General features: G+C 26.0%; 1 protein-coding gene across 1 annotated transcript in view; it reads right to left on the reverse strand.

Moving 5' to 3' along the window:
• The window catches only part of LOC111618448 (ionotropic receptor 93a-like), a 30975-nt gene extending 23205 nt beyond the window's left edge, over window positions 1-7770 (reverse strand). The window contains exons 1-2 of the mRNA XM_023359993.1: window positions 7752-7770; window positions 1878-2039 (exon numbers count right to left, since the gene is read on the reverse strand). Of these exons, the coding sequence (XP_023215761.1) occupies window positions 1878-2039; window positions 7752-7770 (181 nt within the window). The remainder of the gene's footprint in view (window positions 1-1877; window positions 2040-7751) is intronic.
• Window positions 7771-12482: the final 4712 nt, after the last annotated feature.

Raw genomic sequence — 12482 nt, forward strand, 5'->3', positions numbered from 1 at the left:
GATATTTAATAACATAAAACAGGGGTCCACAGAACTCTGTCCCTAATCTTTGTAAGAAAACGAATACGAGAGAAAGATTTTAATATGATAAATACATTTATATACAATATCTAAGAGTTTTTTCTTCATCACATAGAGAACAATGTAGATATTAGTCCCTAATATCCGTTTTAGTTACGTTAGAGTATTGTATTATATAACAACCGATAGAAAAATATAAATATAAAAAAGATTATACTTGTATCTTAGTTTGTTATGATATTTATTTTACTTATAAAAACGTTGTTTTCTAAATTTTCTTCAATTTAATTGATTTATTTAGGTGCAGGGCCATAACAATTCTGAATCAAGTTCTGGGTACAGGCTTACATTATCATGTTATATGCAGTTAATAAGAAAAATTCTAAGTAATTAGGCAAGTTACAATTGAAGTCGAAACGTAATTATCTTGTTATCCAACTCTCTCTTGTTGATTTCATAAATGATCTCTCGTTATATATATAAAAAATCGATCTATAATCTGTGTTATCTTCAGCGAACACGGAAAAGTAATTAATGTTTATCATAATATAAATACTTTATTAAGCCAGAGTTTTTTTTAAATGAATAATGTATTCATATCTAAAAAACCAGACATACTGTATCATTTTTTTAACTCCATACCGCAGGCACTAAAAGGCCTTTATGTGAATTCGACCTCAAATTAGTTATTTTTAACTGGTTTGCTATGAATTTCTCATACAAATTCAAACAAGAATGATATCATTTGCTGTTTTATTCCACTCTCTCTTGGTTTAAGCTTGTAAGCAGCAACTTTCTTTTATAGTTTTCGATTCCATGTTGATAAATTAAAAATATATCCATAGATACTACATAATTTGCTTTAAAACTTCATAAATAATTTGTATGGAGTGAGTCAAAAGTCTCCAAAAATTGCCTTTTTTTTAAAAAAATATTGTTGGCAGCAAAACAACATTTCGAACGAATCCAGTACATTTTATAGATTTAATAATTACAAGAGAAAAAAAAAACAAGTTAATCGACAATTAGACTATTTTAATAATTACGCATTGAAAAATCGATCCAAATTAATTTAATAACTTCAAAATTAATAATAAAAAAGATTATTATTCTCAAAAAAAAAAGAAAAAAAATCATTAAATATTCATCATTAGAAATTACAAAATCACAAATGATTGTTGCACGAATGACTATTATATGATACAATAGTGGCGAGTTGGATATAAACTTTATGCAAAAACTAAGTTTATATTCGTTGCTAAGATGCATTTGATCGTAACTCGATAATTCAATCGTTTGTTTAGATTATATAAATGACTAACGTTCAACGTTTTTTTTTTTTTTTTTTTTTAAATTATTGACATTACTTTTAATGGGAATTTTATCGATGTGATTTTTGTAATCGCCAATCTAAAAAATTTTTTCAATTTTTATTACTGTTTTGTGTATACTTAACACGCTTAAAAATTCTTATTATGTTTACTATTTACAAATATTATTATAAACTAATACCGTAATTATAACAGTCTTACTATATCTTTTCAGCATAAAAGATACTTAGACTTAATTATGCTCCTTAAATACTTCTAATATTATAGTAGAAGTTAACATTAAAACACTCCTTTCATGTAAAAAAAAAAAATTTTTATATTGATTTATTAAATAATGAAATATAATAATGGAATAAATATTGAGTAATTTCAAATTTTCGTCTAAATACCTTATAAAATAGCATTTTTTTAATTAAAAAAAATTGCTATTTTAATTTATTTTTGTGAGCAAATTTTAAAAATTAAAAATATGGTAATATAAATAAATTAAATTAAATTAAATTATTTATATTTTATTATCCTTACCTTTAGATTCCATTTTAAGATCATTAATATGAATAGCTCTTTTTCCTAACCAATTTATTTGTACAGATTCACCCATCCTCTGCTCTAAATCAGAAGTAAGTTCATCCAAAGTATCAAAGACATTATCACCTCCAACTGTTATGCCATGATCTACAATAACCCCTAAAAAATAAAATGTTTATTTAATTAATTTATATGGTTATAAACTTATCATCGCTACAAGTAAAGGTACTGATTAATATAATTAAATAGTAAGTCATGTATGGAGAATTGAATGGGGGGAGATGGGACCTATTTGTTTACCTTGAAAATAATTGTTAAGATAAATGATACAGTCACATCTATATTTAAAAAGTTAATATATCTTTAATAATAAGAAGCAAGAGACTTTTGACCTCATCTTGTATAAAAATTATAAGATCAAATGTCTAATTATGTAAATAAATTCTAAAACAAAATGTAATTCTAATAAAATGTTACTTTTATTTTGAGTAAATGTTCGATCTGTGGAAAAACGTAATTAAATAAAATAGTTTAATGGGTCAAAACCATTTTAAGGCACTGTATTGTTTCTCGCACACTTCAGGTATGTTTACATTTGTGTTTTTTTTCCCCTAGTGAAATTAGGACACTATTCAATTTCCAAATTTGAAGGCATAATTTATTATAATCGGGTTAATGATATAGGATATTTCAATTTTCTTGGTCTACCAAATGATAGTTTCACTTTTATAACAGGGATTCCCAACACGATGGCTAGCGACATCGCGGGGTCAATTAATTTAACTAGGGGGTCAATAAATTATTACGGGCCATTTGGAAAGTCAATGGTCAAATTTATGTTTATTGTAGTTTTAAATACAATAATAATGAATAAGTATTATTTATTCTTACTTTTATCAGTATAAAAATGGTTTTATCCACTCGGTCACTGATGAGCTACTTTCTTAGTTAAAATTATTCGATATTAATGATATATCCATTGTATTTACCAGTATTTGCATTTAGTGTATTATTTGTTGTGACATCGTCGAAATTTTTATTCACAATACCCTTAAGTTTAGTAGTGTCTTACTCGTGTACAGTACATCATATCTTTCCTGTTAACAATGAAATCATGTCAATCATGTATCTAAATAACATTACTTCGGGGCCTCCTATCCCTAAACTTTTCATATATAGTCTTGAATTTCATTTTTCTAGCACCATTTTCGAGATTAAGGAAAGACAGACAGACGTTATAGGTCTACGATTTTTATTCAAATTGCATCCCAATAAAACTGGGTGTTGTTTTAAATATTGTCATTCCTTATAAAATTCTTACTTCTATCTTTATTATTATTTCTATGTACAATCTGTAGAAATGCAGTTAGCCTATAAACACCTAATAACGTTTTAGGATCCATTTGTTTTCTATTAAAAATAAAGTATTTAATGAAATTCGCTTTCAGTTGATATTGAAGTAGCGTAGTTTAGTAAACTAAAACTTAGAAACGTGATTTAAAACGTTAGTTGAATGCTTCTTTCAGTGATAGCAACGGGCATTGTCAATATTCTTATGTAACCATAACAGATTTGCAATAGATGTTTGCTTAATTAATGAAGTGAATTAACTGCGTCAAACTTTTACAGATCTATTCCAATATTTTCAAAATGAACAATAAAGTTTTTATTTACAATTTATTCATCATAATATTACTTGGGAAATTGTTATACAATCGATTGACCTTCGATAAATTGCTATTAATAAGCTAATACAATTTGAATAATCGAAGAAATATATAGGATTACATGTCAAATTATACAATTGGAAATAATTAATGTCGCTCATAAAGGCATTTATTAACATTCTCATCGATTATTTACACACGCACCATTGTCTAATGCGGCATTTATACTTCTCTTTAATAGAATCATTATACAGTTTGTCGACAGTCTTCATCGTATATTTATTTATCATTGATTTGAGATTAAGGAAGGACTGATAGGCATTGAGTATTTAATTCGATTTTAAAATTTGTGAATAATAAATTATGAAAAAACTAATTTTCTGCTGCTTAAAAGTCAATTGACTTTGCTATTTGTTTTAAGATTTATTTTATTCTTTTATAGATTTTAATGTTTTCACTTAACATAAACCTTTATAATGATTTCATTTATGCATTATTACTCATGTAGCAATTTAAATTTATTACTTGTTTATATTAAACTAATAGTTTTATTACATTACGTTTGAAATTAACACGAACAAAATGACTTTAATTGATGCACGCTGTTCACTTAGTGGCAAGAATACATATTGTGAAAACTTTAGAAGAAATTTACACACGAATAGACTATATTAATATGAAATTACGAAGTCTCAGTCTTAATCATGAGTCAATTTAGTATATTATTATTACTTGTATGTAATTTAACAGCACAAAAATATTATATACTGTATATTATACAATATTACATTATATGTGCATTAGTCTTCTATATATAATTTAAAAAGCATCTTCCTACATTTACTTGAGAACAAAAATTTAGAAGTAATCTATCTTCTTGATAGTTTAGAAATATTACAAATTGAAAGAAATTATACAAAAAAATATCAATTAAACTAATGAAAACTAATCCTTTATTCGTTGTTCCTTTCTGTTTATTATTCCTACTGTGTATGATTATTCGAATAATATATCTACCTGTTAACATTATCTGACTCATTATTTTGTTTATTTGTAAAACTACTATTCCTTGTTTGCAAATGTTTACGTACGAAACCAATACTTTGATCAAAGAATTCGTCTTTTACTACTTCTGTTCAAGCAGCATGATCAATCTCCTTGACTTTACCTTTAACAGGTGTGTAATATCTAAAAATAGAAAAGCCAAGAAACACAGAAGGAAAAAAACAGGAAGAACAGGAGGATTTCTACTTGTATGAACGAAAAGAATTGGCTAGATAGAGAGATTCAATTGATTCAAGAAATGTATGTAACTATTCATTTACGTGAAATAAATTTTGTTAATATGTCATTATTAAATAACAATGACATATTAACTATAGATACAGTAGAATCGGATAAAACGAACGGCCATTTAAAATTAAATGATAAAAATTAGCATAAATAAATCATTTTGTAATAATATTGTTACTTTAATCTTTCTTTTATGAATTATACTATAAGAAAAACTAGTGTATTCATTTACATCTTCTATTTATACAAGACGTTACATCACTGGTTTAAGATATAATTAAGTTGACTGCACATTTAAAAAAAAAAAAAAAAGTTAAGGAAAGTTCAGTAAATGACTTGAATATGAAATTTGAAATCGATCTGATATCTAAAAATACAATTATTGATTTAGTTTCTACACAACATACAAATATCAATTCAAACTGTTTATTAGTGAGCTGAGAAAAATCTGTATTTCTACAAGTAAAATATAGTCTGTACGTCAAATAACAACAGACAAATATGCAATTTTCTAATTTTAAATGAGAATTTTAGAATAAATTATAAAATTAAAAAAAATTGAAATTGTTTGTCAAAGTTCTACTGTTCTATTGTTTTTTTTTTTTTTAGACTACAAGTCGACCCCCCTATAACACTGTTGATTATTCCGTTTTATATGAATTCCATGTTGTACGAGTCACTTAGATTTTACAAATACATATGCCAGGCTGTGAACGGCTCACGTATTTGTAAAATCTAAGTGACTCGTACAACATGGAATTCATGTAACACGGAATTATCAACAGTGTTATAGGGGAGTCGACTGTACTTAGTTTCGTTTGTGTATAAAGAATAAAGTATAGCTATAAGAAAATTTGGTTTCTCTCTTCTTTTTATATAGATGTTTATTATGTAGATCAAATAACCTAGCAAATTTATTCATGTATCCTTAATATGACACTAGATCAATGAAAATTATACCCAAAATAGATCTACTACTAAATATATATTGTAAAGAATCAGTTTTATCGATCGATTATCATCTTTTTCATTAGTTTTAAAACTTAAGATATAACTATAAAACAGTATCTGTAGGAGAATTTTATTGATCCTCTTAGACTTAGTTCTATGAAGATATTCAATAAAAATTGAAAATTTAGATTTTTCTCTCTCTTTTCAATCTAAGTTTATTAAATAATAATAATTTTCTTCAATTATTATCCTATTTCCGATTCTTTTTGTTCTTTGTGTTCTTTATAACTTCTAAATTAGTTCATCAATTATGGCTTTTCTATAACCCAACGTTATAACAATTGCTGTAATTCTATACAGTTCATCATCTGTCATTCATACTAGAGTAGTATAGAAAAGCCCTTCTAGTTGTCTAAATGTTGATACTTTGTATGAGTAAGAGTCATTTGAACAAGAAGTGGGTCGTGCACGTGTTTAATGTAAAGTCTCGTGTTTAAATTTCCATTATTAAAAAGGTGTTCACGAATCTTTCATTCGTGAAATATTAAAATTTTTNCACTTAGATTTTACAAATACATATGCCAGGCTGTGAACGGCTCACGTATTTGTAAAATCTAAGTGACTCGTACAACATGGAATTCATGTAACACGGAATTATCAACAGTGTTATAGGGGAGTCGACTGTACTTAGTTTCGTTTGTGTATAAAGAATAAAGTATAGCTATAAGAAAATTTGGTTTCTCTCTTCTTTTTATATAGATGTTTATTATGTAGATCAAATAACCTAGCAAATTTATTCATGTATCCTTAATATGACACTAGATCAATGAAAATTATACCCAAAATAGATCTACTACTAAATATATATTGTAAAGAATCAGTTTTATCGATCGATTATCATCTTTTTCATTAGTTTTAAAACTTAAGATATAACTATAAAACAGTATCTGTAGGAGAATTTTATTGATCCTCTTAGACTTAGTTCTATGAAGATATTCAATAAAAATTGAAAATTTAGATTTTTCTCTCTCTTTTCAATCTAAGTTTATTAAATAATAATAATTTTCTTCAATTGTTATCCTATTTCCGATTCTTTTTGTTCTTTGTGTTCTTTATAACTTCTAAATTAGTTCATCAATTATGGCTTTTCTATAACCCAACGTTATAACAATTGCTGTAATTCTATACAGTTCATCATCTGTCATTCATACTAGAGTAGTATAGAAAAGCCCTTCTAGTTGTCTAAATGTTGATACTTTGTATGAGTAAGAGTCATTTGAACAAGAAGTGGGTCGTGCACGTGTTTAATGTAAAGTCTCGTGTTTAAATTTCCATTATTAAAAAGGTGTTCACGAATCTTTCATTCGTGAAATTTTAAAATTTTTCTCAGCAAATAAGGTGTTGGAGAATTTGCTATTTTCGTGCTAAGATTGATTTCTATTACTGTATTTGATTCAATTTTATTGTAAATTAAATTATTATTTATTTAGTTCAATAGTTTTGATTTTAAGAATTAAATTTCTGTTAATAATTAGAAAAAAAATCAATTAAAAATAATTAAAATTCAATTTTTTTTTAGAAGTAAATGTTTTATCAAATGCAAAATTTTTCTTTATTTTCATAAATTTCTATCAAAGAACGGCTATAAAATTTTATTCAAATTTATTTAATTTACTATGTTTGAAACGTGAGTCGTATTTATAATACTGTATTTATAATTCGTATTTATAATCACGCAATACAACTAAAACGCTTTTAGTATTATCCTGAAATCTCTTTGCAACACATACGCAATGATTTTATGTTGAAAATTTTATTATTATTAATATTTAAATACAGAGTTATATAAACGTTTTAAATTATTTAATTAAAATTTTATTGACTATTAAGACCAGAAATATTATTTTAAAAAAACGCTGTCATGCTATTTTAAAAATATTAGTTGTGTCTCAGAACATACCATAATGTGTCATGGCCATTTCTTGTTTATTTAGCAGAAGCAAATAATTAAGAACAGTAACAAAGCTAATTTATTTTTGCAGGAACTATTAGAATGGAACAATTATAATTGATATTTTTGGTATGACACTTGAACATTTTTGGTGTCCAATTAATAAAACCCAGACTACAAGGACATTGCTCGCACAAGTCAATTAATAATAATTTTATAAAAAAATTTTCTGGAGAAAGCTCAAATATTTTAACTGTAGTATAATGGATTTTAGTGTTGATATAAGGGTGTTAATTAATTAATTACTTGTACAATTTAGGGGGGAAGAAATCGCGAAAGGTGATTATACCAATAGAAAGAAAGGGATCAAAGCATTGCTAAAGTAGACTGTTTTTTAGTTATAGTGGCTCGAAAATTTGTTCTGTCTACTTACTAATCAGTGAATAAACTATCAAATTATTTAAGCTATTTCTTTAATGTCAGAGGATCCATGAAATATTGTACACGTCATTAAAGGGGAGAGGTTATCAAAAGTATTAATACATTATTGAACACAACAGTGAGAGAGAGAGAGGTTAAGAAGGGGTCAAAAGTGGCTCAAACACTGTACAAGCAATTAACAATTATTAACAATACTGTATTATTATAGATGAAACTTAAGTAAGCATCATAAAAAGAGATGAAAAATGAATGAGAAGTAATTACAGTTATTAAACAAACATTAAATAAACTCTAAAAGAACGTATAAAGTTATAATCAGCATCAATTTCTTTGATGAAAAAAAATTAAACGTTTAAATTCAACAATTTCTTTTAAATAAAACAATTAAAAATTATACACTGTTAATAAAACTTCAGAGTTAAAACTGAACTTTATTATATATATATATATATTCTGAATGTCTTGAAAGAAATAAAATATCCACGAATAAAATTTTTCCTTTACGACAAATTATTTTATCCGTTAAATCGAGGTATATATTTACAATATAATGGTTAATTTATACAATTATTTATACATGTGATATAGATTGTATCAATAATGACACGGATAACAACTAACATTTATGGTTTACTCTCATAAATATTAATTTATACGAAAAATATATTTATATATTTAAAATAAAATTTTAAAAGTTACAATTTATTATTATAAGACAAAAAAATTTAATTGTATTATAAGTAAAATTCGATTAAAACGATTATTATTATTATTGTCAATAATAATATAAAGTTAAAGATTTTTGTGATCTTCTTTGTCTAGAATTGTAAACAACATTTTAAAGATTCGTGGACAAGAGAAAAGTGAATGCTATTATCAATTTATTGAAAATATAACTTATTAGCAGTATACAAATTGCTCTTTATTCCTGAATAAATACTTAAGCTTTTTATCTGACGTTTCTATTCATCTGAGATAAGGAAGATAACCAAGATTTTTCTTGGTTATCCTCCTTATCTCTGGATCCATCTTAGATTTTCTAGGATGGATCCAGTTCCACGAAATTCAATATTTAATATTAAAATTGTTGAAACTGTTCAGAGTAATGTATCAGTATATACAAAATCAAATATCGTCATTGATTTTATGCGTTATTTTTTTCTATATAATATATAATGTTATGTAGAAAGAATCGATATTATTTTGTTAGAATAACTTAAATTTATTATTGTTATTATTAAAATTTGAAATATGCTTTAATAACTAAACTATTCATTTTTAATTTATAACCTAAATTAATTATTATGCATTGTAATAGACATTTCAACAGAAGAATTAAGGAAGAAGATAGTCGAACTGATAACTAATAGTAATGATAAGCTGGTGATTCAATTTTCACTTATAAGAAAAGAAATTAATATAATTCAAAATAAAATTAAAGAATTTAAAGATCAAATTCGACAAATAAGGATAAAAAATGATAAAATAGAAAATGAATTTATTAAACTAAGACAAGAAAATGAATTAACTCAATATAAACTGGAAATTACATATAGTTATATTCAAGATCAATTAGTATACTCTGATGATTTTTTGAAGTATTCTCTACAGAAAAACCCAATAACATAATTAATTCAGAGTTAGAATGTGAAAAGGATCAACATATTAAAATTTCAAATAATTTTAATTTATATATCACAAATTGGAACTGTTAAGTCTTAATCCACAAAATAAAAACTCAAGATTTCTTTTAACTACTATATAATACTGATATCTTGTGTGTAACTGAAATCTGGCTAGTCACACTAGTTAATGAAATTATAAAAAATAGAATGGAATATATAATTATATATCTTTTGACGCACAGAAACCAATAGGACCTGGGAGACCTAATGGAGGACTTTGTCTAATAGTAAGAAAAAACATTGGTTCTGTAAAATTTATACAAAAAAGCAACTAATTATATTCTAATCTTATTACAAATTGATAATACTGTAATGAAACATTTATATAAAATGTTAATTATTATAGTGTTAGTTTACGTTCAGCCTGACCAGATAGACTTACTAAATGAAATACCCCCAATAAAAATATTTGATTGATTGATTATTATGCATTTTTTTTAATAAATTATTCTTCTTAGTAATAGTTAAACATTGTGTTAAATGTAGGCTTTCATAATTTTTAATAATTGATATGAAAATATAATTATATTAAGCAGAAAGATGAGTAGAGATAATGTAGTAACTCTTATTATTTAATACAGTAAATACATTTAATTATAGAAAATAAATAATTGAATTATATATCTACAGTATGGGAAAGCATTATAACAACAAGCAGGTAAATATGCAGGAATGAGAACTTAAATAAGATTAATTTGTCTGGTAAATCAATTTTAATGGTAAATTAACACTTATTTAATTTCCATTTACATTAATTATTATCTTGATAATATTTTCCAATTCAAATTGATTAATTTATGACGTTTCTAGTGCAATAGTATTAAATTTAGCCTACTGCTACTTAACAGTATTATTAAAGTTAAAATTAAAAAAGAATTATTATTTTAATAGAAAAATTATTTATTCTCTGGTCTTGCCTATAAAATATACCACATGATTGAGATAATAACAGGACCTGGACAAAATACATAATTGGGGATGCAATAGTAAATTAAATTTTTATACTTAAAGAAAGTACAAGAGAAATAATTGAAAAAAATTTTTTATTTTGGAACTATTTTTCTCCCTTAAAGTTCCTCCTGTTCTGAAACATATGTAAATCAAATTTAACGAAGTTTTGTCCATTGATTCTCTCTGCAGAAGGTGCTGAACAAGATAAATTTGAGTCACCTGGTACATTTATTATTATATGAATCGATAACTATATCAAATTATGCAGTTTGTGCTAGTTGTTTAGTTTAATATTTATCTAACGGCGTAACAAATATCGACACTACACATTAATACCTGGCGCTCCTGTTTAAACGTTAATTACATGAAATATATAATTAAACGTTACTTAGGTAACTTTTCAAACAAATTAAACCACTGGTGTTTAGTAATAATAGTAAAAAATAATTTAAAAAATATAATTATTAACTTAGTAGAACTTTATTTACGTTTTTTTGGGCTACAATTTGAAAAAAAAACTGTAAACTTCTGCGACAGATCCTATTATTGCATGCTTGTTCTAGAATGCTATTTAGCGGTAAAAACCTAAGACAATCGGTATTTTTATTTAATAATGAAAATAGGACATTTGTTAAGTGTATACTGTTGGTGAAACAAGACAACCATGCTTAATTGTGAATCACGTGAAAAACCATGTTATCCTATAGGTGAAAGTCTAAGTTCCGGTTTAAATATCCCGTCTTTGTATTTGTGAACACAAAAAGAAAAGCCAGCCCAAGAAATCTTCTTGAAAGAGAACAAAGAAACGAGCTTCTCAAAGGGAGATGAACAGTGAAGATACATCAACCTCGTTTAAAAATGCTGATTACTGTTACGTCTATCGTAGCTACTATTACGCTAAACGTTGCAAGTCATGCGACTGAATAGAATATAGAAGTTGCAGAAAGTGTATAAATGATACCTCGACTAAAGTTCTCAACCTTCTGCCTCAAGTACGACGAGATTGAAACCTGATGATGGAGGTGATCCAAGAACAGTCTTCTGAGATGTAGAATAATGTGTTAATTTACTTGTTTATGTTTTTGATACACATTTTTAACCTATTGTAGTTTTTATTTTTGGTATGAGAATCCTAATATCTACTGATATTTACAATATTTACAAAGAGTACTATAGTCTAAATGTTTAAGATTTGAAGTATAGAAAAGTTAAAAATTAGATATGATATGGGAACAAATTGTTATACAGTATAACAATTTGTTCCCACGTAATGCACAAAATCGAAAGTTTGGCGTTAATTTAAATACAGTATATAAAATTGCTTGTCCTGACTGACTGACTGACTCATTCACTGACTGATTCATCATCGCCCAGAGCAAACCGCTTAACCTAAAGAGGTGAAATTTGGTACACAGTTAGGGTACGTCATGGAAACGCACATTAAGAAGGGATTTTTCGAAATTCCTCCGCGAGGGGAGAGGAAGAGCATTAAGGCTTAACCGGAAAAACAGCTTCTACTGTACTATTTTGGATGCGATTTTTTGTTTTTATCTGCGTTTAAGTAGGGTATGCCATGGCAATGCACACTAAGAAGGGATTTTTCGAAATTCCCCCGTGGGGGGAGAGCATTAAGGCTTAACCGGAAACCGGAAGAACGGCTTCT

Source organism: Centruroides sculpturatus, unplaced genomic scaffold, assembly GCF_000671375.1.
Source record: "Centruroides sculpturatus isolate CEXI.00-Female unplaced genomic scaffold, Cexi_2.0 scaffold5, whole genome shotgun sequence".
In the NCBI taxonomy this organism is placed as follows: Eukaryota; Metazoa; Arthropoda; class Arachnida; order Scorpiones; family Buthidae; genus Centruroides; species Centruroides sculpturatus.